This window comes from Equus quagga, chromosome 19 (assembly GCF_021613505.1).
Source record: "Equus quagga isolate Etosha38 chromosome 19, UCLA_HA_Equagga_1.0, whole genome shotgun sequence".
In the NCBI taxonomy this organism is placed as follows: domain Eukaryota; kingdom Metazoa; phylum Chordata; class Mammalia; order Perissodactyla; family Equidae; genus Equus; species Equus quagga.
Window position 1 is genome coordinate 9,764,406 of NC_060285.1, and position 24,993 is coordinate 9,789,398.

A 24,993-nucleotide genomic window follows, 5' to 3' on the forward strand; every position below is an offset into this window, starting at 1 on the left:
TGGCCACTCGCTGCCCCTCTACGACCCCATAGCTCCTCTCCCAGGGGTATGGGGAGCGGGATCTCTAGTCACGTGGGGTGGGATCCAGCTGGAGGGTCCCCCGCAGAGGGGGCAGGGCCGGGCCCTGGGCCACACGGGCCTAGATCTGCTCCCTCCCGTGTGACCCGGGGAAGGCGCTTCCTCTCTAGTCGTACTGAGCCATCTGGGTGAGCCCTCAAGAAACAGGAGCAGTTCTGAGGAGGGGGGCAAGGCTCTTTGGAGGCAGCCAGCTGGGGGGCATCTGGGGCACTGCCCAGATGGGTCAAACCTGGCAGGTCCCCAGGAGAGAGGATCAGGGGAGAGGCAGGAACAAGCAGGGTCCTGCCTGCAACTGGCGTGCAGAGCGGAGTAGATGGGAAACCCACCCCGCGCCAGGCCTGACCACTTTCATCTCTGCCACGGCCTGCCTGGTGGGCAGTAACATTCCCATGGGACAGACGAGGAAACTGAGGCTCAGAGAGGCCACACTACCTGTGAGTGGCAGAGCCGGACTCACATCAGGTCTGGCTGACTCTAAAACTCCTGTCAGTGCCCCGGGGTCGGGGTCAGGGCCAGGAACCACTGTCCACTGAAGCGCCTGCTAAGCGCCAGGGGCCCACTGGACGCTCTGCGCTCAGGATTGCTGGGTCTCACCCACCTGTGAGGGCAACGCTACCCTTCCCATCCTGCAGAAGAGGAAACTGAGGCTGGGAAAGTCCCAGCAGGGCAGGACTGGAGGCTGGTCTGTAATCCCAGGGCCGCCGGCACCTACGAGCTGTCACCCCACACGGGGACGGGTCAGGTGAGGGTGGTGGAGGCACTCACCTGGCCCAGGTTGTCGAAGTTGTACTTGTGATGGACCCAGCGGTAGTTGGCGGCCACGCAGTCCGAGCGGTTGGTGATGTTGCGGGTGTCCACGCCCAGACAGTGGTAGAATTTGCCCTTGAAGAGCTGGGAGAAGGGGAGGGGCTGGGGATCGTCCTACCAAAGCTCCCGAGGTGTGGGCGGGGTGCAAATCAGAAGAGGGACCTGCCCCTCAGGGGCACCTGCTCTGTGCGCAGCCTGGGCCCAGCGCTGGACCACAGCATCTCACCACATCCCCAGCACGAGGTGGGGCTGCTCTCATTGTACCTCCCAGATGAAACAGCCCCAGGGGTGCGAGGCATCTTCCCAAATCCTCTGAGAGTTAGGAAGTGGCAGGGCCAAGGCTCACAGCCCGGTCTGTCTGACTCCTGGGTCTTCCACAGACCCCGAGATCAGAGCCCAGACCTGCACTGGGGATGTGGGCAGGCACTCCACGGGCACAAGTTGCCTGCATATCCCCAAGGGAGAGAGAAGTAAAGGGACGCTCTCCAGGAACCCAAGCCCTCCTCATGTCAACTGCCTGGACGGGGCAGGGCCACTGTCCTCACGGGGTCCACATCAAGGCCCTCCTGCCCTGATGGCTCCTCCGTGGACCTCTCAGCAACCCCAAAGGACACCTGTGCCCAGGGCCCCTCCCAGCTACAGCCCCAAACACAGGCCCAGGCAAGGAGCCCGGGGGCCTCAGTGCGGGGCTGACACTCAAGACAGACGAAGGCACTCAACAGCAGCTCAGACCCCCAGAGGGCCCAGGTCCTTCTAGCCACCCCCCTGCCCCCGTCACACAGTTTATGATGTGCCCACTCCTCGCTGTCCAGCCCTGAGGCCCCATCCTATTCCTGAGCTGGGCTCCAAACCAAAATCCAAGTCAGCTCCAGGCCCTGCCCAGGTCAGACTCTCCACGGTCCCTAGCCTGGAGGAGCCGAGTCTCAGCTCCTTAGCTGCCATTCCAGATCTTTCCCCAGTTGGCCCACCTCATCTCTCTACACCCGCCACAGCTCTCAGGCTCTTTTCCCAGACATGCGCTGCTTGGTCCCATCTCTACACATGTGCCCATCCTCCTCTGAAACGCCTTCCCCCATCATGACCTGTGGAAGTCAGCTCCTTCAAGGCCCAGTGCGAAGGTCACCTCCTTCAGGGGGCTCACCCCCTGCCCCCAGCCCAGCCCCGTGTTCCTGTGGAGCTGGGGCCCCTGTGATCCCATTTACCCAGACTGCCTGGCGCTCAGACATTTGAGCCTGCATCTGTCTCCCTCCCTGGACTGTGAGCTCACTGCTGGCAGGGACCACGGCTGTTCCACCAGGGCCGCCTGAGCCCCCAGGTCAGCTGGCACAGGGTCCAGAGACTGGACAGGAGTTTAGAGTCTCTTCTCCAAGCACAGGCCCGCCCCACTGCATGCCCAGCCCAGGAGCCCCTCACCTGCACCCCCAGGATGCCGAAGATGATGAAGAAGGCACAGCAGATGAGGACGATGTTGCCGATGGGCTTCAGGGACGAGATGAGTGTCTCCACCACCAGCTTCAAGCCAGGTGCCCTGCTAATGACACTGGCAGGGAGGGACCAGGGACGTAGTGAGCCCATAGCCAGGCCCCCAGGGTGTGAGAACAGGGGCAGGTGATGCAGAGAAGGGGGCCAGGCAACCCAGATTTTGGCAGAACAGGTGGTGAGCACCATCCAGGCCCCAGATCTATAGGCACAGCAGGCACTGTGCCCTCACCCAGACCACTTGGGGTCCACACTACACCCTCGTCTGGGGCCCGAAGCCCAGACACTGCAGTGAGCCACCCAGGCACACACAGAAAGTGGGCAGCAGTCCTGGGGGCCACCTTCAGCCCCACCCTTCCAGCACACACACACACACACACACACACACACACACATACACACAAACACAGAGGCTCCAGGCTCCTCCCCCAGGAGCAGCAGCCACAGCCCACTCCCTGGCCCCACTCAGCTGGCGCCTGATACCTGCTATCAAAGGAATGAGTGGGTCGGGAGCCGGAGTGAGACCCACTTAGACCCAGGGGGCTTCCCTGGACGGTGCAGGATTCCCCCGTCTGCAGGGGAGGCGTCCTCACCGGAGGGGGCGTAGGGTGCGCAGGAGCCGCAAGACCCGAAGGACCCCCAGGATCTTGGCTCCCCCGGCCGAGGCCACGGACACCACGATGTCGATGATGGACACGAAGACGAGGAAGCCGTCCAGCACGTTCCAGCTGCTGCGCAGGTACGCCTCCTCGCCGAAGTACAGGCCCAGCGAGACCACCTGGGGCGGGGCGATGGGCGGGGTCAGCCGGACTCCGCGGGAGGGGCGGGCAGCGTGGGTGAAGACAGGCCGGCCTCAGCGAGCGGGCGGGCGAGGTCACTCGTGCCTAGCATCCCCCCACCCCGAGGGCCGGCGATAAGGGAGGCAGGCTCGGGGCCCCGCAGGCCGTCCTGTTGCGTTCTCCCGGCACATCTTGCAAACCTCATTCAAAGCCACGCGCTCTGGGAGGCGTCCCGGACGGAATCCCTTCCCTGTGCCCCTCCTCCAGCAGGCACCTCCGCTACACTGTAAACCTCTCCCCGCATTCGCCTTTCTGGCCGGTGTGAGCTCCTAGAGAGCAGGGACGTGGTTCCCCCCGTGTCCCGGGAGCCCAAGGAATGGCACCGAGCAGGGGTGGGCCTGGGAGGCTTCCTGTGGAACGTTGCTGCTGGGCAAGTAAGTGACAAGCCGCGGGAGGGGCGGGCCAGGGCCAGACACCCCACCCCCCCAGGTGGCGCTGGAAGAGGTCCCAGGTGAAGCCGGGAGCTACCTTCAGCGTCATCTCGCCCACGAAGATGGCTGTGAAGATGTAGTTGGACACGGTGAGGAAGATGCGTTCCTGAAAGAGCCAGGAGATTCCATGGGCCCAGGGGCTCCCGGAACTGCCAGGCCACCTGGTCAGCCATCCAGGAGAGGCGGCCACTTCACAGTCCAAGGGGGCGTTCCCCACCCCAGAGGCAAGCTCCCTGCCACACCTCCTTCCATGGTGTTGGGCCTTGCTGAGCTCTTGGCTCTGGCACACTGTCCCATAGCAGGCCCTGGTGGCCTGCCTCTCTGCCTCGTCCCTTGCCCCGCCTGAAGGCTGCAGCCACTCACGGTGCTGCCGGCCTCGATCTGCGGCCGCTCCAGGGCGATGGTGATGCAGTTGAGGAAGATAAAGGCCAGGACAACATAGTCAAAGAGCTTGTGGGCGATGATGGTCTGACACAGGACCCGGAACCTGGGCAGGGGTGGGCAGGGGGCCACATGAGTGTGGGTTTGCCCCTCACCCCGGCCAGGAGGAAGGCAGAGAGCCCAGGACACATGGGGACCAGGATGGCCTAGAGGAAGCTGACCCTGCTCTTCTCCTCTGGCCACACAACAGGTGGTAACTTCACTCCTGCTCAGGGTGCCCATCTGGGGCCGCCTCCCCTGACCACACACCGCAGCAGCTCCTGGCACCACAGGATGAAGGGCACCCAGCTGGCCCTGGCACTCAAAACTTTCCAAACACTGTCCCAAATACCTGAGCCCTGTCCTCCAGCCACTTGCCACACGTTGCCTGATGCCCTCAGCTTCTGCCCCCAGGCCTCCCCTCAGACTGCTCCCTCAACTGCCAGCCTCCATCTCTTCACCTCCCCAAGTCTGCTTCCACAGCCCATCACGAAGGCCTCCTCCCCCAGGAAGCTTCTGATGCACCCCACCCGACAGGAGCACCCAGGTTACTTGAGGCTTTGTTCAACTTGGCACCCAGCACAGGGATGGCCTGGGCTGGAGGAGATGCCCAGGAAAGCCCCCACATGAACACTCCCCTCCCCTGCAGACCCTTCCCCACTGGGGTTTGGGGGTCCCTCCACCAATGGCCTTGCCTGGCTTGGCGGAACTCTCCCCCTCCCTGACATGTCAAGCCCCTGCTCCCACCTTGCCCCAGCCTGGCCCCGCCCACCTGTTCTCGGGGGAGAAGAGGTAGACGGACCAGGCCTCGCGGACTTCGCACCAGTCAGGTTTGTAGACGTCGATCATCTTGCGGACGCGGAAGCACAGAGTCTGGCAAGCGGAGGATGGGGTGCAGGCGGGTCAGCGCCGCGCAGAACTGCCCATCTGCGCCCACCTGGGCCATCTGGCAAACTGAGGCCACCGGATGACCTCCGAACTGTCCCAGCAAAACCAGAACCCTCGCTCCACGCGGGGCAGGCAGGGAGGGCTGCTCTCCCAGTGGCGGGCCCAGCTCAGGCATAGGCAGTGCCGGCCTGCCCCGGGCTCACCCACCTGGAGCCCTCCCTGCTTGGCCCCGCCCCTGCCGAGCCCGCCCCCTCGAGCCCCGCCCTCAGCCCCCTCTTCGGACCTCGCGGATCCTCCCCCTGTCCCAGGACCGCCCCTGGGATCCCGCCGCGCTCACGTAGTCGATCTCCTCCTCGTCCTCGCCGCGCTCCCGGCGGTCGTCCATCTTCGTGAAGACGTCCTTGGCGATGTTGGGCATTCTGCCATTGCAGTCCTCGTGCCCGGTGACCGCGCCCGCCGCCCTCCAGGCGGTCCGGGGGTGGGCGCCCACAGACGGCACCTGCTCGGCCAGGTCCACCGAGTCTCTGGTGTCGAGGGACAGCGTCCGGCGGTGGTGGCGGTGACGGTGCGCCGGGTGGGCGCTGTGAAGCGCGTGGTGGGCGTGCGGGGGCGCAGCCCGCGGCGGCCCCTCCTCCCGGGCGCCCTCGCAGGCCCGGGCCCCGCCGCCGCGCTCCCCCGAGAGCAGGGACTCGTGCTCGGCCGACGGCGGCCTGTGCTTGAGGCTGTTCCAGCTGGAGCGGCGGCTGGCCCAGGCCCCGCTGCGGCCCCACGGCCCGTAGTAGGAGCTCCGGGAGCTGGACTGGGAGGAAGCGGGGGGCTCCGGTCAGCGCCGCCACAGCCCACAGCTGTGCCTGAAGGCAGCCTGCACGGCCGCTGAGGCCTGAGAGGGCCACCGCCTGGCCCGTGGGCGACAGAACTGACCAGGCCCAGGGGTCCTCTCTCTGCCCTGCCTCTCACTCCATCTACATGTGTGGACGTGTGGGCATGTCCACAGTGTGGGTACATCCCTTCCTGCCACCTCACTTCCCCTGAGAAAGGTACAGCAAGCTGGGGCAGCTTCCCATTTTACAGGTAAGGAAACTGAGGCTCAGAGAAAGGCTGTAACTTGCTCGTTGTCACATAGCTCGGAAGTGGCAGAGGCTGGATTCGAGCTCAGGTCTGCCTGATGCCAAAGCCCAGCTCCTTACCCTACACGTTACAGCTAAGATGAAGATCCAGTTCTCTACACCAGATCTACTGGCATCATTCATTCATTCATTCATTCATTCATTCCTTGTTGCCAGCCCTGCCCTAGGCACCCAGGAATGCGACAGACATGGTCCCTGGCTGCTTCTGGCTGGACGGTCTGGTGTCCTTAGCTTAGGTACCAGTCCGAGGCTGGACAGGCAGGCACTAGCGCCCAAGGTCCCTCAACACCCCCCCAGCAGGGGGTAGCCATGCAGAGCGCCCCACAAGGACTCACCAGGGAGCGCTGGTCGTAGCTCACCCTCCCCAGTGACATGACACTGCTCTTGCGGGAGCCCAGGGCCACCAGCATGGGGTCCGGCTGCAGTGAGAGGCGGGGGGCAGGGGCCACAGTCCCAGCGGGGCCCAGGTGTCCACCCAGAGGGAGGTTGGGGTCCAGGTGCCCATTGGGGGTCATGGGGATTGGACAGAGCTTGGGATCTGGAGGGGCGAGATGGAGACAGAGGGAGGGGCAGACAGACAGAATAAGAGCAGAAGAAGCCATGAGACAAAGAAAGAGACATGGAGGGTGACAAAAATGGAGAGTTTTTCTGGGGAGACCTCCTCTACCAGGAAGTCTTCCTGGTTGGACTCCAGCACATATGCCTCCCCTCTGCCCTGCCTGCAGGGCTCTCAGCTTAATTTTTGGACTAGTGGCTCCCCTGCCTTCTGTGCTCAGGGACAGCCCTGAGCTTCGCCCAGCACGGGAACCTCACTCCCGCGCCCACTGCAGGAAGCAAGGCAGAGACTGTCCAGCCCGGTTACTGAGAAGGACACAGCCTGGGTGGGGGAGGTTCTATGCTGCCCAGTGGTGACAGACAGGACCAGAAGCCAGGTGTCCCGAGGCCCGAGGCTCTTCCCAACAGGCCACACCATGTGGAGGGTGTGAGTGGGCTGCAGCCACTCCAGTGGCTAGAATTCAGGAGGGCCCAAACGTCACTGACCTCTTTTTGGATTTAGCATTTCTTTCAGTTGTGAATGTAAACAACAACCAGAGAATTAGCAGCCCCAGATCCTGAGCTGGAGGGGAAGCCGGACCCTGTGCCCTCTGCCCACCTGGATCTCTGGGGCAGGGTCCTGGCCCCCTAGCTGACAAGTAGAGGTCTGTTTACCTCCACCGCTGTCCAGGCCCTCCTGGAGCTTGTCAAACTCCTCCATGTTGGATGAGCTCCGGTCCTCGTCTGAGTAGGAGCGATTGGCGTCGCCCTGGGAGACCGTCCCTCACGTTGGAATGCAAGTCAGCTCAGCCCTTCCCTCCCTCCCGAATTTTTCAAGGGTGTTTCACCTCCATTTTACGGATGGGGAACTGAGGCTCAGAAAAGGGGGGTAAGAAGTTAACGAGGATCTAGACCACAAACCCACATCTGCCAGACTACGTGTCCCCACTGCCTCAGAGAATGCAGGCGGCAGGATCCAGAATCCCAGATCCTGGGGGCTTCAGAGTCTCAGAGATGGAGAGGCCTCATCCTACACCACTAGGGGAGAGGCAGGGATCCCAGATGCAGCCTCCACTTGCATGCTCCCCATGATGGGAAGCTCATCTCCTCATTGGCACCCCATCCTTTGGGGACCTGTTGCCTGCTAGATGTTTGAATTGCAGTCCTCCCCCACCCAGGACCCCTGCCCCACATCCAGTCTTGTGCAGGCCCCGTGGGGGTGCTTCCTCCACCAGGGCCACAGTCACCTCTGCCTGGAAGCCCTCCACCAGGATGGCCACCAGCAGGTTGAAGAGCACGTAATTGCCGAAGGTCATGAGGGCAACAAAGTAGAGGGAGGCCCAGGGGGAGGTGGAGGCCATGCCGTTGTAGAGGACGACGTTCCAGTCCTCCTGGGTGAGGATCTGTGGGGGAGGGGACACGGCTGAGCCCCAGAGTGCCCCCAGGCCCCAGCCCAGCCCCAAGGGCCGAGCAGCCCAGCGGCTGGCACAGCTACAGGAACGCTGCAGCCCATGCACAACTGCAGCATCCTCTCACCCGGGCTCACAGTCCTCATACGTCATGGCCCTAGCCGGGGCGTGCCCGCCCTCCTCACACACGCGCTGCTCTGCCCGCTGCCCCCAGTTTGCCCACACTCTTGGGTTTGCATTGCACACTCCTGCCCTGACACTCATGCCCCACTGACCGGTGCTCCCTCCTGGCTGCTCCCACAACCCAGCCTCTCAGCACACTCTACTGCTCATGCCCCAGCTGCCGGACACGGGCCCACCCTTCCTCCTCGCATTGCTCCTTCTGCACCCACTGCACCTGTATATGGATACTCATTGAACCAGCCCACATTACACGGAAGGAATTAGTTTCAGAGAAGAATCCTAACATGCCCAAGCAGAGGGGCAGGAGTGGAGGGGCAGGGATGGGTGCCCCACAGTCAGTCCAGCCCCCGAGTCAGTGCTGCACCAGCCTGGCCTCGCACCCAGGGCCTGCCCCCTGGAGGCTGGAGCTGAGGGGCCTCCCTGCCAGGTTGCCCCTCTTCTCCAGATCCTCCAAGGCTGGTGACACCTCTGAAGAGTGATCCTGGGTGGCGGGCCTGGGAGAAGCCCCTCCCCTGAAGCACACGGACACAGGCTGCTGCTCACCTGGAACACAGTGACGATGGCCCACAGCAGGGAGTCGAAGTTCTTCCTGTCGGGGACCGTGTCGCCCGTGTCTGTGCGCAGACTGAATTTGCAGCCAAAGATGTGCATCCCGAGGATGCTGGGGGAGGGATGGAGGTGGCTCAAGGGACACACACACATCAAGCTCTCTGCCCACCCACCTTGTTTCATTCTCAGAGTAAGATGGGAGGGGGCAGCCCTGGTCCCATTTTACAGACGTGAACACTGAGGCTCAGAGAGGAGGTTGCCGCCCAGAGCCATAGGGGATTAAAGGATGGTGCCAGGAGTCACACTCAGGTCCAGGGTGTTGCCCAGAGAAGTTCAACCAGCCACTCTCCCCCGGGGCCCCTGCCCACGGCCCTCGCAGGCTCCACAGGTGTGATCCCCAGTGTGGGCAGGGCTCACCTGAAGATGAAGATGAAGAGCATGAGCAGCATGCAGAACGTGGCCACGTTGTCCATGGTCTTCATGAGCACCACGAGCTGGCGGCGCAGCGCGGGCATGAAGCGCACCAGCTTCAGCACCCGCAGCAGCCGGAAGGTCCTCAGCACCGACAGGCCGCCGTCCGCCTGCCCCACGATCTCCCAGATGCTGCAGCCCGAGGGGCAGGCGGGGGTGGGAGGGGAGAGAGGCAGGAGGGATCCCAGGAGGACGGGAGGAGAGGAGGGCAGAGGAAGAAGGAGAGGCCAGGAGGATGGAGAGACGGAGTTTCCATTCATTCATTCATTCATTCATTCAACCAAGATTATTTCACAGTCGTTGGCGTTCCATGGCACAAATAATCATAAATCATAAATCATAATAAATAATAAATCAGGGGCTCCTGAGCAGAGTCCACGGACACCCCCCAAGAAGTTTATGTCTAGAATTCAGGAGGTCCATGAAGGTCACAACCTCTTTTTTGAGATTTAACATTCTTTTGATTATGAACGTAAACAACAAACCACACAGAATTAGTAGTTCCTATGACTTTGGGGCCAATCAAAATCACTGATATTTTTATATCACGTGCCGGTTGCTGCAGGTATTTCCGAATATTATTTCTGCTCATCCCTGCTGCTAGATCTTGCTATTTCATGCGTTAATCCAGAGGCACGTATACCGCTAAATCACAAAGTCTTAACTGTATCGATAAGTATTTTTCAGTGTAATTGGTTTCCTTTGGTCTTACGTGGTTTGTTTACTGGCTGGAGTCAGTGCATTAGGTCTCCCACCTCCCCCCTCTGCTTCTGGGCCCACAGCCTGCGGGGGGCGGGCACGGCACCTGATGATGACAATGATGCTGTCAAAGATGTTGTAGGGGTTGCGCAGGTAGTCGAAGAGCCCGAAGGCGGCCAGCTTCAGGAGCATCTCCAGGGCGAACATGCTGGTGAAGACCACGTTGCAGATCTCCAGGATGTTGGTCAGCTCCTCGGGCTGCGGGGCCGGTGGGGCAGGAGATAGGGACCTGGTCAGGCCCCAGGGCAGCCATGGATCCCTTCTGGATGCCCACTGGCTCTAGGACCCCTAGAGAGGCGGGAGGCCAGGCCCTGCCACCTGGCTGCCTGTCCTGGGAGGCCAGTGTCCTTGCTGGAGCTCCACCTTGTCCCCTACACAATGGCCTTGAGAGCTTTGCGACTCTGCTGTCCTGAGAGGTCCACTGACCTTCTGCAGATTTGGAAATGATGCTGATGCCAAGCGCTAAAGGAGGTATCATGATACCCACTTCACAGGTGAGGAAACTGAGGCACAGAAACCAGCCTGAGGTCACACGGCTAGACACAGAGCAAGACAGCGGCAGGCCGGTGATGGTGGAGACTCCCCGGCGCCCCGCCCCAGCCCGTTTAGTGAGTGTGTGCAGGACCTGTTCCGTGCACTTCACAGGCGTCATGTCACTCAGCCCCTCACGAGAGCCCACTTTGCAAGCGAGGAAGCGGCTCAGAGAAGGCAGACGCTGCCTCAGTCTGCGGAGCTACCACAGGGCAGAGCCAGGACTCGAATCCAGGCAGCCTGGCTCCGAGGCTCCTGCCCTTAACCCTTGCCTGTGCAGACCGCCCTACCCAGCCCTTCCCCAGCAACGGCCGGTGGCTGGAGACCCCCGTGCCCTGTGAAAAGAGGACGGAGACCAACTGTGTGCCGCGATGGCTCTTAATCCACCTGACTGCCCTGTCGGCGGGGCCTACTTCACCCAATTCTCAGAGGAGGACACTGAGGCCCAGGGAGGTGAAGGGTTAAAGTCACCAGTTGGTCAGAAGGAGACGAGCCCCCACTGGCCACAGAGCCACCCTCTGCTCCCAGAGCTGTTCAGCTCCTGGTTTTTAGCAGCAGGTGACATCCCCACAAACGGGACCATCTGAGCAACCACAGTATATAAAACAGGCCATACCAAGGGCCATGACGGGCAGGGTTCCAGGTCCACCCCCGCCCCGGCCTCAGTTTCCTCATCCATAAAGCAAGGGGCGGGGAGTGAGACGATACTCATCCCAAACCTCTCTGCTAAGGGCCCTCTCCCCCCACGGCCCCTCTGAGACTGGGGAAGTCGCTGGTGTCTACTCACCCCGGAGCCACGTTGGGAACGGCCATTCGTCCAGCCCCGACCATAAGCCCCAAGCTGAGCTGACCCCCAACAGAGTTACTGATGCCTCAGACAGCCTGTGTGGTCACCGTGGGCATCTCCGTTTTACAGATGAGGAAACCGAGGCTCGGGGAAGTGAACTGACTCACTCAGAGCCACCAGCAAGGATGTGGCAGAGCCAGGCACCCAAGCAAGTCAGCCTCCAACTGCCCTCCGGTCACACAGACTGAAACCCCACCTGAACACATCCATTCATTCATTCACCCCTTCATTCCCGCACACATTCCACAGGTCTTCTGAGCGTCCAGTGCGTGCTGGACTTGTGCCACCCAGGGTGGCCAGTGGCGAACGAGCCAGGACGTCGTCCCTGCCCTCGAGAAGTGCGGGCTCTGGTGGTGAAGCCCGACGCACAAGTCAACAAGCCAGTCGGTAGGTGTCAAAACAGAGGGAAGCTGAGGGTGGCTGGGGGTAACAATGAGTGGAGTCAGGAGCAGTGACATCTCAGCAGAGACCTCAAAGCTGAGAGAGAGAGGCAGGCAACAGAGAAGAAGGGAAGGTGTCCAAGCAGAGGGACCAGTCAGAGCAAGCACGAGGACGTGGGAGAGCTCCGAGCCACCAGCACAGCCCACCCTGCGTGACAGGGCACTTCAGGGGCCTGCTGCGATTTGGGGTCAAAAGGAGACGAGGAAAAAAAAAAACCGAACCACCCACTTCCTGCCCGGTGCCTGAGAAATCTAATAAAACTGCCAGCTCCTCTCAAGCCCAGATAAAAGGAGAAGGCCCCATTTCCATGTGTAATTATATTTGACTCACAAAATGGTCCTGAAAAAAGAGTGGGACCCTGAGAGGGGCCCCTCAGTGGGGAGGGGCTGGGGCCCAGCATCCCCGGCTGAGCCAGGCCCCAGATGCAGCTCAGAGCCACCAATTTCCCAGCCCGCCAAAACCGAGATGAAAAATGTGGACGCTGACAGTCCATAATGGCGATCGCCCCGCTCTGGGCCACACACGCCACACAACACACTCCCGCCCGCGAGTGATGTGCAGAGCCCGCCACTCTGCTCTCCCTGAAAGGTCACCCGCTCGCTTCCCTCCTCCTCCACAACAGCTGTTTCTCTAGTCAAGCACACACCTGTTAATCTTTTCCTAATGGACCATCCATCACTCCCGCGAGCAGTTTTTTGGGAGACAGACAGTGAGCGGGAGAGAGACAGACAGACAGACAGACACCATGAGTGAGAGACTAAGGAGGGAGGTACGTGAAGAGAGACAGACAGACAGACAAACAGACAAATATAGACGCGGGGAGTGAGAGGCAAAGACAGGTGTGGAGATATGAGACACAGAGAGAAAAACACAGACAAAAACAGAATGAAGGACCAGGATCATGACACAGTGGGAGTCAGAGACAGAGCCAGGAAGTGAGAGAAAGAGCAGGCAGACAGACAGACAGGAGAGACTGCAGGGAGGCAGCAATGACCCCCTCAGAGGAAGAGGAGGCGCTGAAGGGCAGCAAACCAGGTTAAGTCAGAGGACAGGTGAGAGGGGCTGCACCCTGCAGGGAAGGCCAGAGGTGGAGGGAGCGGGGCAGGGGCAGGGCCAGCCCCTCCCTGCCCGAGGCCAGGCTTGGGAGGCCGCCGGCTACCCAGCCTCCAGCCATTTCCGCAGGGGTAGGTAAGCGCCTGGCTGGGCAGGGGGCTCTATGCTGCCCCAAGGAGCCCATCTAGCCCAGCACCATCCCCATGACAATGGCAGCTGGTGTGGAGCGTCTCCCATGGGCCAGGCAGTGCTAAGCACTTTCCATGAATTATCTCATCTAAGCCGCAAACGTCACCCTACAGTGTCCCCATTTTACAGATGGGAACCTGAGGCTAAGAGAGGAGAAGTAACAGCCCAGGGCCACCACCAGCTGGTGGTGGAAGAGACCTCAAGCCCAGGTCTTCTCTCCCTGGCCTGCCCCGCTCACCAGGGCCCAGGTGCCTTCACCTGCCCCACTTTTCTGACTGAGGCTCCAGGTCAGCACAGACATGTCACTGCCCTGCTTACGAGCCTTCCATGGCTCCCCACTGCCGTAAGAATAAAGCCAGCTTCAAGACCCATCGTGGATGAACAGCCCCCCACCAAGCCTCCTGGGCTGTCTGCCTTGCCCCACATGCACATCCTCCTTGAGGGCTCAGGGTCCTTTGTGGGGATGCTCATGCTCCTGGTACCTGCATCTGTCCCTCCTCTGTCTTGCTGATGAAATCCTAGTCATCCTTCAGGATCCATCTCCAGTGCCACTGTCTCCAGGAAGCCTTCCCTGACTGCAGCCCATGCTGGTGTCTCTCTCCCCTAAGCCCTCCCAGAGCTGGAATGTCAGGCACTAAGCCACCCTATCTCCTTCTTCCCAGAGTCACTCCAGACCTGGGTAGGCAGTGACTTTACGGGGCTGCTGAAGAGAAAATACAGCCTGTATTGACCCATACATTGATCTGGAGGCCTTGAATGCAGTCCCCTGGGAGCTGGAGCCAGTGGCCATGCTGCAGCCTGGGTTAGCCCTGCACCAGGGGGGCTCCCTGCACCGCTGCCCTGCTGCCCGTGCAGCCTGGCCCTCCTTTCAGTTGTCCAGCTTGGTGAGCATCCTTGCCCAGCCCGGAGGAGTCATGCACCTGGACGGGTGGAGGCTGGGAGGGGGTAGCTGAGGCGGAGGCTGCTCCCAGGAGCAGCGACTCCCTACCTGCCTCCTGTCGGCTTTGTGGAAACTCCAATTCCACCTCAGCATCTCAGAGCCCAGTTCTGACACCGGTCACCATGAACAAGCCATTCCACCACTCAAGCCTCGGTTTCCCCATCTGCCCAGTGGTGCTAAGACACTCCCCCTGCCTGCCCCAGAGGGCTGCGGTGAGGATCACATGGGGAAGGGACGTGATGACACGTGACAGCAGGTGGTGATGGGGGAATCTGGCCGCCCACACTGACCCCGGCCCCCGCCTGTCACACAGCCTCAGTCACGGCCATTCTGGGCCCGCCCTCCTCCCAGGGCTGTCCAGGGGCCAGACTGCAGTATCTGACCGCCTCATGGGTCACACAGGCCCCTGCTTGGCCGACCCCTCTGGTCACCTGTCACCTCCTCCCAGGCCTGTCCCTGCAAGGAATAGCATCTGTGGCCACGAGGAACCTGGGGACACTCCCTTGTGATTGTGGCAGCAGTGACCATCCAAAGGCAACAGGCACCCGAAATCCCACCTCTCATTCATTCGAGCCACCGTGACCAGAGAGGCAGGGGTGGCCAGCCTCACTTTACCGATGGAGAAGGAAAGCAATGCCCAGGCTAGTCCCACTGTCACCACCTGCCACCCCCCTGTGGCCACACCAAGCTCCCTGCCAGTAGGGTGGGCAGCCGGGGCGTGGCAGGGGGCCCCAGGATGCCTCCCCTCTGCGGCCACCACCCCTGAGGGAGAGGGGCCACCTCTCTCTGCAGGCGCCCCCTCAGGTGGGGCTGCTCAGAATAAACATGGGGGGCGGGCCACTTCCCGCCGAGCACAGTCTGCCAGCCGAGGGGAGTGGAGCAAAAACAGTGGCAACTCCCAAGCAGGCCCCACGCGGGGCTCGCTGCGTCACACAATGGCTGCCGCTCCGAGTGACTTTAAAAAGAACATTTTAAAAAATTCTCCCTCCCCCTCACTTTTTCTTTAATTAATTAATTTTTTGAGGCTCCAGAGAGTGGATGGTAAACTCACTCCAAGGGTGGAGGCGTAAAGCTCCAGCACAAGATTCAGAAATAATTCCTAACATTGAGCACACCTACTGTGTGCCAGGCTTCCTAATGCATGGAACCCTCCCAGCCACTCTGTGAGGAGGGGACCGTGCGCCCATTTACGGATGGGGACACTGGCTAAAGGAGGCCAAGTGACTTGCCCAAGTCCACCTCACCAGTCAACAGCACAACCGGGGACGGAACCCAGACCTTGAGTGACGGACCTCACCTCTCTGGGCAGGGGCCTTCAACGTGCGGGGAGGGGGCAGGTGACAATAGCTGCTTTGAGGGTGGTTGTGAGGACTCAACACACCGCACAGCCTCTGGGCCTGGCACTTAGTAGGTGCTCGGTAAACAGCCTCTCCCAGCTGATGGGGGCACCAGGGGGTGCCTGCCGTGCCAGACAGAAGAGCCTCCACCATATTCGAGGCTGGAAGGCTGCTCGGACAGGATGCAGCAGCAGGAGAGAGGGCGACAGGCCAGGCAGGGAGACCCTGAGGAGGCTTGGGGAGAGCCATGGCCTGGCCTGAGGCTGGGGCAGGGGTTCAAGGAGAGGCTGGACCCAGAGGACACAGCTGCCCTGGCCTGCATGTTGCCTTGGAGGGGCCAGCTCAGAAGGCAGGGACCAGTTGGACGCTGGCAGACAGGCCCCTGAAAACAGCCCTGCTTTGTAGCGTATGCCAATTTCCACGGTGTCAATACTCCCACCATGGCCACTTCCAAGCTAGCAACCGTTTTCAGCAGCGGGCGTGCAAATCCCTGAGGGTTAGGCAATTGGCTCTCGGAGGCTGGTCCCCTGCAGGGACCGCGCTCCGGCTCTGTGCAGCAGGACCACAACATGACAGGTCCCTTGGAGCTGCCCCACTCAGGAACCAGAGCCAGCAGCCCAACGGCATCTGCTCCCTGCAGGGCCTCCCCCAGGAGCGCTGGGCCAGAAGGCTGGACCCCAGGCGAGGGGGTTCTGGGCAGCCTGTCTCCTCAGCTTTGCTCTACACAGAGCCTCCCCCAGCCCTCCCCAGAGATCCTTTTAATTAAGCCGGAATGGCTGGCACACCGGCAGCTCCTACCAGTGTCGGCAGCCCCAGGGGCTGTGTTTAAGTAAATTGAATGGAGCCTGCGCTTGGTGAACTAATGAAGAGGGAAATGAGAGCGTGGTGCGGCAAGGGTGGAGGCCCCGCAGAAAGAGGGCAGCAGGGAAGCAGAGGGGCCTGGGAAATCCCAACCCTGCGGGGTGTCAGCCTGGCCACAGAAAGATGTGGGTTCAAATCTGGCCCCTGACTGGCTGTGGGACCTGGGCCAGTGGCATCCCCTCCCTGGGCCTCAGGGCCGTCAGCTGCTAAGTGGGGTGTCCTCACAGGACTGGGGTGCAGATTAAGGGAGCGAAACTACCCAGGGGCTGGGGGGCAGCAGAAGCCAGAAAATGGTGTTTCTCCAAATGGAACCAGGGCTGGACTTTTCATCCAGGCTGTCACCCTGGTGTGACCTGTGGACTGGGGACATCTATGCTGACCCCCACAGTCCTCTATCCTGTGTCCCCACAAATAGCCCCCTCTCCTCACGTACACATCCTCCCAGAGCTCCCACCACCTCCCGGAAGCCATCCCCTTCCCCATGTGCTATCCCCACTTAGGGACCCTTTCTCGGAACTCCTCTCACCCCTGAACTCCCAGTAGGACCCGCCTTGGCCCAAGGGGCCTGGGACACACCATTCAACTCAGCCCACACCCCCTGCACCCCATGCACCCGGAGCTGAGGATGGAAGAAACCACAGGGCTGGCCGAGGAGGGAGATGGGGATGGCCGTTGCTGGACAACTGCAGGGCCACCCTCAGTGCCATGGGGCTGTGGGGAGGGTGGAGTAAGTGGGGGCCTCAGGGACAGGAGGACGCCCCGCCTGCTGAAGGTATGTTCAGCATGAGGAGCCTTGAATGTTAGTGAAAAGGTCTGTGTTTTGTCCTGGGGCAATGGGGAGCTGTGGAGGTTTGGGGGCAGGGGAGAGCCTGGCCTCTGGAAACATCACTCCAGCTGTTTTGGGGAGAATACACAGGAGGGCTCACATGGAGAGGCGACAAATGCAAGTTAGCTTGGAAGGGACTGGCCGGGGGTGGGCTGTGGAGCCTTGGGGTGCAGGCTGAACGGCTCAGGAGGAAAGAAACTGGCCTGGGTCCCACCCCAGCAACGCCAGTCCCAGCGCGGCCTCACTCGTTCGTTCCTGCACCCACTCAGCAGACACCCAGAGCTCCTCCCTCCTCTGGGCGGGACCCTGGGGTGCCTACCAAGGCCACAGGGGAGCGTCGGCCCCAGTCCCAGCCACGCGGGACACAGAGCCTCAGTGAGTATTCAGCACACAGGGCTGACTGTGCTGGCTTGGGCCGGGGCGCCCAGCCCTCCCTCTGCACCCCGCCCGGACCCCCCCCCCGCGCCCAGCCCCACTGGCCTGCTCGTGGTGCTCGATGCCCATGCTGACGGTGTTGACCAGGATGGCCATCATGATGCCCCGGCTGAAGTACTTGCTGTCCACGATGCCTCGCAGCTTGGCTCGCATCTCCCGCCACACATCCCCACACAGCCGGGCGGCCCCATCTGCCGGCTCCTCCTCGTCCTCCTTCCCCAGCCCCGAGGAGGCGCCGTCCTCGCTGCTCTGGGCCCCGTCACCATCCGCCTCGGCCTCGCCACCCTCCGAGTCCCCGGAGCCCGAGCCCTCCTGGCCCGAGGGATGCCGGCCTGCCTCGCACTGGCAGCGGGGGCAGCTGGCAGGGTCGGAGGCCAGCATGGCGGAGATGGGCTGCACCAGCGCGTGGGGCGTCAGGTCCTGGGGGCTGTGGCCTGGGCACAGCTCTGAAAAGCAAGCAGAGGGCAGGATCAGTGCCTTGGGTCACCCTGGAGAGCCCTGGGGGCAGCGCCCACACCAGGCCCCGGGTTAACACTGGGACACAACCCCACGTGCGCTTCAGGCCCACAGGTCTGCCCGGACCGTGCCAGCCCCACCCGCGGGGGCCAAGAGGCCAGTGGTTCCTGGGGAAACACTTCCCCTTCTGGGTTTGTTTGCCTCCACATCGAAGCAGGGACCAGGGGCACTCGCCTCGAGGCCTGGGGAGGATTCTACTGGGCCACTCGCGTGCCGGGCCTGCAGCGGGGCCTGGGCACACAGACACGCTGGCTCCCCTTGCCCCATCACTTCCCGGCCCGCGGCCCTGGGTTAGTCACCGAGCAGACCCCCCTGGAACCCCAGCCCATCCCACCGTCCTGCTCTGTGACATCAGGCAGTCTGGGAAATGGCTGGGGGGAGCTTCTGACAGCCCGTGTGGAGGGCGGACGCCCCTCAGGGGAAGCCAGGGTAGCCTCGGCCTTCCTCAGCTCTCCCGCCTGCGTGTGGGGGGCATGGCATCCCAGGAAGGGAAGGAGGCAGGAGGTGTCGCCCTGGAATTGCCCTGCACGAGCTGAGCTTCAGGGCTGGCCCCAGGGTGCAGGCAGGAGGGGCCAACAGGGGGTGGGGCAGCAGCTGTGGCCCCTCGGCTGCCCAGGGGAGTGTGAGAGGCCAGGGCCAGTCTGGGACCCGAGCTCTGTAATCCGCGAACCCTTTCAAAGAGGTGGCACAGAGCGCTCTCCAGGTGGTTAAGCTTCTTCTTTGTATTTGTCTATTTTCCTAGAATGAGCAGGTTTTGCTTGCGTAAGCAAAAAAAAACAACATTCAAAGGAATGGAAACATGTAATGGTTGCCCTTCGGTTCCACACTCGCCTCCACCTACCTCCCAGCACCCTGGACACGGCCTTCGACTCCTTCACCCCCGGGAGCCGGAGCAGGGCAGCCTGAAGCCCAGGGGTCAGTCCCACCTCAGGGCCGGAGGACAGGGCAAAGCCCCTCCCAGCCCACCTGTACCAGAGGCTGGACCCCTGACACTTATTTCCCAGGAAGGGGGAGGCACGAAGTTCGGCCCAGGCCCCTCTAGATGCCCCCTGGGACTTCTCTCCACACAGGTTCCCTGGAGAGCATGGTGGGCGGCAGCAGGAAGCACCCCCTCCCGCAGTAAACACCCCTCCCCACGTCATCCAGGAACTCCGGGTGCCAGCCGTGCCCAGGCCCCAGCTCCCCCGTCCGCGTGCTGGGCCAGCCCACGGCCACCTGGAGCCTCCTCCGAGACCAGGCCTGGACGGCTGTCGCCCAGAGGCGGGTGGGCGGCAGCTCTAAGCATGAATTCTCCAGTGCGCCTCCCAAGAATCTCTGATTCCCAGGACCGCAGAACAGGGCCCAGGGTGGCTGACTCCCTCTGTGCGTGGGCCTCCTCCTCGCCTCACAGAGAGGAGGACTGAGGCATGCAGAGGGGCCGGGGCTGTCCAAGGTCACACACTTTGCCTCTGCTCCGGGGTACAGCCCCGCGATGCCTGCTGACCTCCTTCTTGGCACCCACTGTGGGCAGGACTGGCCTGGGGTGGGGCCCTCCTCCCGTGGCTGGTTTGCCTCCTTCTACGGGTGGGCTCAGCACAGCTGGAAACTGACATCCCTGATGCTGCTTTTGTTGGTGACACACTGTGTGACCTAAGTGATTCCCTTCATCTCTCTGGGCCTTCGTTTTTCATCTGAGAACTGGGGATCACATTACTCAGTCTGCCCCCTCCTCAGGACTGTTTTCTAGAGAAGACGAGAAAACCAATGGACAGCCCTTTCCAAGCCGAAAGTGCTAACTCTCAGAAAGGACCGGTGACAGTCGAGCAAGATCACAGGGTGGCAGGTGTCCCCAGCATGCCACGCCTTTGCAGGGCGGCCCCGGCCTCTTGACGTCCCTGCTCAGGTGTGCTAGCAAGCAGGCATGGCTGCAGGAGCCCATGCAGGCTGCCGTGGGGTGGGGTGGAATTGTGGAGCTCTACAAGACCGAGCGCAGGCAATTGCTCATTTCTTTCCAGGGCGGAGGGCAGTCCCCCAGGGTGGGGGCTGAGTCCCTTGCGCCCAGGGCCAGCCCAGGCCAGGCACTGGCAGGTGGTGGGGAACAGGTGGAAGGAACCGAGGGGTGTGGACTGGATGGGGGGCTGGGCGTCTCTGCTTTTGCCGGGGACATGGGGACACGTGTCTGCAAACGGTGCTGGTTCTGAGTGCCAGTTGGAGGCGCACAAGGCCTGGGGGGGCCCCTGGAGGCTGCGGGAGGCAGGGCCACTTACTGTGGTGCCTGGGCTCCTTGGCGTGGGGCCCCAGCTTGGCGGAGGTGGGTGCCCCCAGGCCCGGGGCCTGACGCCGACTCTGCAGGGCCTGGTAGAGGCCCAGGGCGCGGCGCTTGGCCTTCCGCAGGATGTGGCAGACGTACTGGAAGATCTCCTCGTAGCAGTCGCCGGGCTCGGCGTAGCTGGCCACCGTGCTGGAGGACAGGTAGCGCTGCCGCTGCTCCAGCATCAGCCGGTGCTCCCGCTGCTTGGTCTCCGAGAACTGGGTCGCTATGACAACGAGGCACAGGTTGATCATGAAGAAGGAGCCCACCTGTGACCAACGGGAGGAGAGGACAGGGACGGGGATGGCGGGGACAGAGGGGGGTAGGGGAGTGGGAGAGGGAGAGATGGAGATGGAGGGACAGAGGCAGGGTGGGAAGCAGAGGGATACAGAGGCAGAAGGGAAGACAGGAGGAGGGGCCGGGGCAGATCCAAGACAGTCAGGGAAAGGACAGAGCAGGGAGGCAGACGGCCAGACAGCCAGGGCACAGAGAGACGAGGACAAGGAGAGACAGCGAGAGAGAGTGAGACAGGCTCAGAGGGGACAGAAGCAGAGGGTGTGGGAGACGCAGATGGAGACAGGGAGAGAGAGGAGGGGGCGGGGGAGGGCCCAGAGAGACGGAGAGGCACAGGCACAGGTGGGGACAGGAAAAGATCGCTGAGGCCTTGCTCCGGGAGGAGGCCAGGCCCCAGGAAGGCAGGGGCCCCGGCAGCTCCCCAGGCCCCACTGGGGTCTGCTTCCGAGCCCACTCCTCTCAGGCCCCTAGGCCCTGGCCGCAGCCGTTCTCCTGTCTGGGACACAATCGCCGAGGCCAGGGAAGGAGGCCCAGCCCCTCTCAGGCTACCCAGGCCGTGAGGAGTACCCGGCCTCGCCTATCTCGGGGCCTCCACAGGCAGAACAGCCCTTCCTGCCTTGTTTCCAGAGGGCAGGTCCCTCCCCTGGCATTTGCTAAGCCTCTGAACAGGCTCAGCGGCCTGCCAGTGAGAGGGAGAGGCTTTTCCTCCTCCTCCAGGCTGCCCTCCAGGAGGCTCCTGCAGGCCACAGCCCCAGTTACTGATTCACTTTCCCTCCTCTCCCCAGCAGCAAGGCCGGGGAGCTGGGGTTCTGGGGTTGGGAGCTTCCTGGCCCAGAGGACTCTGGGAAAATTCCCAGGTAAGAAGACGCCCCGCTCATTCACCCTCTCAGTCATTTCTTCCACCAGCGTCTCTTGGAGACCTGCTCCGTACCAGGCCTGTGTGAGGGGCACCGAGAAGGAGCGGGCCCGGGTCCTCTCCTCGGGGACTCACCTGTCAGCCTCCTACCCAGCCTGCCTCTGCAGCTGCCTCCCCGGGTGACACAGGCCTCCATCCCCGCTGGACCTCCATTTCCCCATCTGTAAAATGGGAGGCTCGGGCAAAACGCACTTAGGACTTTTCCAATCAGAGGGAGCCCTGAGGATCTGGGTCTGAGGGCCCTGCCCCGGCTGTGCAGCCCAGGCTGGGCCCCGCACCTCTCTGGGGCTCAGGGTGCTCACCTGAGGCGGGCAGGTGACCCTGCGTGGCCAGGGAGGAGAAGGTAAATGACAGCATAGTTGCTCAGGCTCCACTCTGGACCCTCACTGTTCCCCCTTTCACTAGGAGCTCGGAGAGCTATGGGTCCTGCCTGGGGTCACGTGGGAAACAGCCGACCCCAGACTCCCACCCCTGACTCCATCAGAAGGAGCAGAGGGAGCTTTCTGCAGCCCCTCTCTGGAATTCGAGGCTTCTCCAGCAATCCCAGTGGACATGCTCCCCGCTGCTAGAGGATTCTGTCCACTGCAGGGTCTGTGCCAGCCGCCCCCTGCCCAGAGGGCTCTTCCTCTGGCTGCCCCTGCCCCCTTGAGCCTTGAAGGCTCAATTCTGGTATCACCTCCTCCAGGAAACCTCCCACTCCCCACCATCCTCCCAGCTGGACTAGAGGCCTCCTGGGGCTCCCTCAGCCCCTGAGCTTCCTTCTGTCTTGGCTCCTAAGCTGCTGTCTGGAGCCCATCTTCCCCCGGAGGGCAGGGCCAGGCCTGACTCTCTGCTCAGTTCCCGGCGCTCGGCTCAGGGCCTGGTGCAGAGCAGGGCTCCCTGAATGTGCCGGGGAATGAAATAACCAGTAGACGAATGGCGATGCTGAACCAAACCTGGGTCCCTCTCCTTTGATCTGGGGTGTCTCCTTATGGGTTCAAGGCCCCAGCCTCCCCAGAAAGTGTCGGAGCTAAGCCAGCAGCAGGTATGTCTCAGGTCACCTGCCAGCTTGTCCTGAACCCCCAGGTCAGGGTCCTACCAGCCCAGGAAGGGGGGCTGCCCCAGAGGGCCAAGCACGTCTTCTCCCACCACCGGAGAACCCAGCCTGGTGGCAGCAGGGAGCCAGCAGCAACTCTCCAGGAGCGAATCACCTTGACATTTGGGGGACTGTGCTGTGGCTGAAGCTGCAGCCAGGCATGACAAGGTGCACGAGCTCGCTCTGGGGAGATCGTGTGGGAGAAGGCAAGAGGGCCGGCCGGGAAGGGAGCCTGCTCTGTGGGGGCAGACAGAGCCCCGCCTCCATCTCCAGGTCACCCTGGGAGGCCCTCGGAGGATTTCAAGGACTCCACCAGGTCACCACCAGGGTTGGTCTCCTCTCTACACACTGCTCTGGAAGCAGCCCTGTCTCAGAGCATCTCATCTTCCCGCCCCAGGCAAACAGGGATAGGCTGGAGCTCTTGAGAAGTTTCCATCCTGGGGCTGCGCCCCGGCTAAGGTCATGAAAAGAATGTATTCCCAGAGATTACGAGGCAGAGAAACGCAAGCGGGAGTGACACGGTGGACTAAATGCCCGGAAATGAGACATGAAGGCAATCGCAAGCGATGGACGCTTCCAGAAGCCGCCCCAGACGAGCCCCTTCGATCACCCACTGCTCGGCTGCATTTAAAACTGCCCCTCGCACTCTCCCACCCAGCTGTCCTGCTCTGAGGGGCTCCCTGGGGACATCCAAAGGACCCCCCTGCCCCGTCCCCTGGTCCACAAGTCCTTGGAGCTTGCCCGGAGAGCCCAGCTTCCCTGACACTTACTATGATGAGCAGGATAAAATAGATGAAGTTGTAGAAGGAGTGAGCATCCATCACGTAGTACATGATCTCCACCCAGCCCTCCAGAGTGATCACCTGCAGCCAGGACAGAGCAGAGAGGAGAGACAGCCTGAGACAGGCCGACCTCAGGAAAGGCAGGCAGCAGAGACAGCATCCTAGACAGAGGTCCTACTGTGTGCCGGGACGCTTTACACACATGCTTTCTCATACTTCTCACAAGGGCTTGGCAGGGCAGCCACTCTCATCCTCATTATCCAGGTGAGGAAACTGAGGTTCAGAGAGGTTAGGGCATTTGCCCAATGTCACACAGCAGGAAGGAGTGCAGCCAGACTTAAGCCTGGTCCTTTTCACTCCAGAGCCCACCCCCTTCCCAGTCCACCACAGCAAGGAGGTACGGCTGGAAGCAGTGGGCCCTGCACTCTGGCTCCAGCCCACCAGCTGGGCCACTCTCGGAACCTCAGCTGCTTCTTCAGTACATGGCAATAACAATGGCCGCCTGGCAGGGGTGGGGTGCAGCTCAGCGGAGCTGGGGAATGTGGCTGTGATGAGGCTGGTGCGACTCTGTCCCCTACACACTCCTTTCCAGAGAGGCAGATGGAGCAGCTTTGGGCAAGACCAATGCTGGGTTACCCCAGCACTGCTGAGCAGGAGCCCTGAGCAGCCCACCCACCCTATCGGGGCTGGAGGGTCCCAGAACGCAGCCGCAGGGCCATGGTCACAGCACGCCCTGTAGCCCTTAACTCCGTGACCCTGCGTTCCTCACAGCAGCCGCCTCGGCCAGGCCCCCCACCTCCTCAGGGGCTTCCCCTCGCCCACCACCCTCTGCTCCTGCCCCGCTCTTCCCTCTGAAGACTGATGAAAGCGACCTTTACCAAGTACGCACCGCACGCTGGGCTGACCACTCTGCTCACACCATCTGGTTTATTCTCAGCCATTCAAGGAGGAGGGGGTGCTGCTATTACCCCATTTCAGAGATGGGAAAACTGAGGCCAGAGACATCAAGCAACACACCCAGGCCCCACAGGCCAGGTTCCCTAAACATACCCCACCCCGTGCCCCGCAGTGCAGTGGGGCCACACAATGCAATCCAGTGCTCTGCCCAGGGTGGTCCTCGCGGCTCTAGGGATGTGTGGACACCTATGCGCTGGGCCCCCAGGTAAAAGGTATTTCTTACTGAGTTTTACTCTCAAAAAAAAAGCATCTGAGAGACCCTGTCCTCCACTCCAGTCATCAGCTCCTTGGTGCTCCCTGCACACCCCCGTGGCTTCCGTGCCCTTCCCCTCATGTCCCTGCTCTGGGGCCCTGCCTTGCCTGCTCAGCCCCCTCCCAGGGCTTGAGTCCCACCTCTCCTCTCTAGGAACAGACCTCCCTGTGGGGACCCATCTGCCCCAGGGAACCAGGGACTCCACAGAGGGCACAGGTTTGGGGGTCACCCAGACTGGGTGAGAATCCTGATCTGCCATTTCATGGTCACATGGTCCTCATTTCCTTTTTTTGACCCTCAGTTGCTCCGTCTGTAACACAAGCATGGTCACGCCTACGGGCCAGCATGTGAGCAGATTCCAATGAGAGGACAGGCGATAAACACCCAGCACAGGGCGCCGCCTGCCAGGGGAAGCGGCTTGCTCCGCCCTCACGCTTCCACCTTACCCCATGCCCACCCTCCCTGCGCCTGCAGGG

At 61.9% G+C, this 24,993-nt stretch overlaps 1 protein-coding gene across 1 annotated transcript in view; it reads right to left on the reverse strand.

The window, feature by feature from the left end:
• Window positions 1-24,993, reverse strand: part of CACNA1I (calcium voltage-gated channel subunit alpha1 I) — a 103,573-nt gene that overhangs the window by 20,015 nt on the left and 58,565 nt on the right. Inside the window, exons 7-22 of the mRNA XM_046646699.1 lie at window positions 23,296-23,388; window positions 20,197-20,509; window positions 17,480-17,880; window positions 10,021-10,172; window positions 9,162-9,347; window positions 8,739-8,856; window positions 7,851-8,006; window positions 7,279-7,372; window positions 6,405-6,607; window positions 5,280-5,741; window positions 4,827-4,927; window positions 3,998-4,121; window positions 3,672-3,740; window positions 2,958-3,142; window positions 2,299-2,425; window positions 844-969 (exon numbers count right to left, since the gene is read on the reverse strand). Coding sequence (XP_046502655.1) covers window positions 844-969; window positions 2,299-2,425; window positions 2,958-3,142; window positions 3,672-3,740; window positions 3,998-4,121; window positions 4,827-4,927; window positions 5,280-5,741; window positions 6,405-6,607; window positions 7,279-7,372; window positions 7,851-8,006; window positions 8,739-8,856; window positions 9,162-9,347; window positions 10,021-10,172; window positions 17,480-17,880; window positions 20,197-20,509; window positions 23,296-23,388 — 2,910 coding nt within the window. The remainder of the gene's footprint in view (window positions 1-843; window positions 970-2,298; window positions 2,426-2,957; window positions 3,143-3,671; window positions 3,741-3,997; window positions 4,122-4,826; window positions 4,928-5,279; window positions 5,742-6,404; window positions 6,608-7,278; window positions 7,373-7,850; window positions 8,007-8,738; window positions 8,857-9,161; window positions 9,348-10,020; window positions 10,173-17,479; window positions 17,881-20,196; window positions 20,510-23,295; window positions 23,389-24,993) is intronic.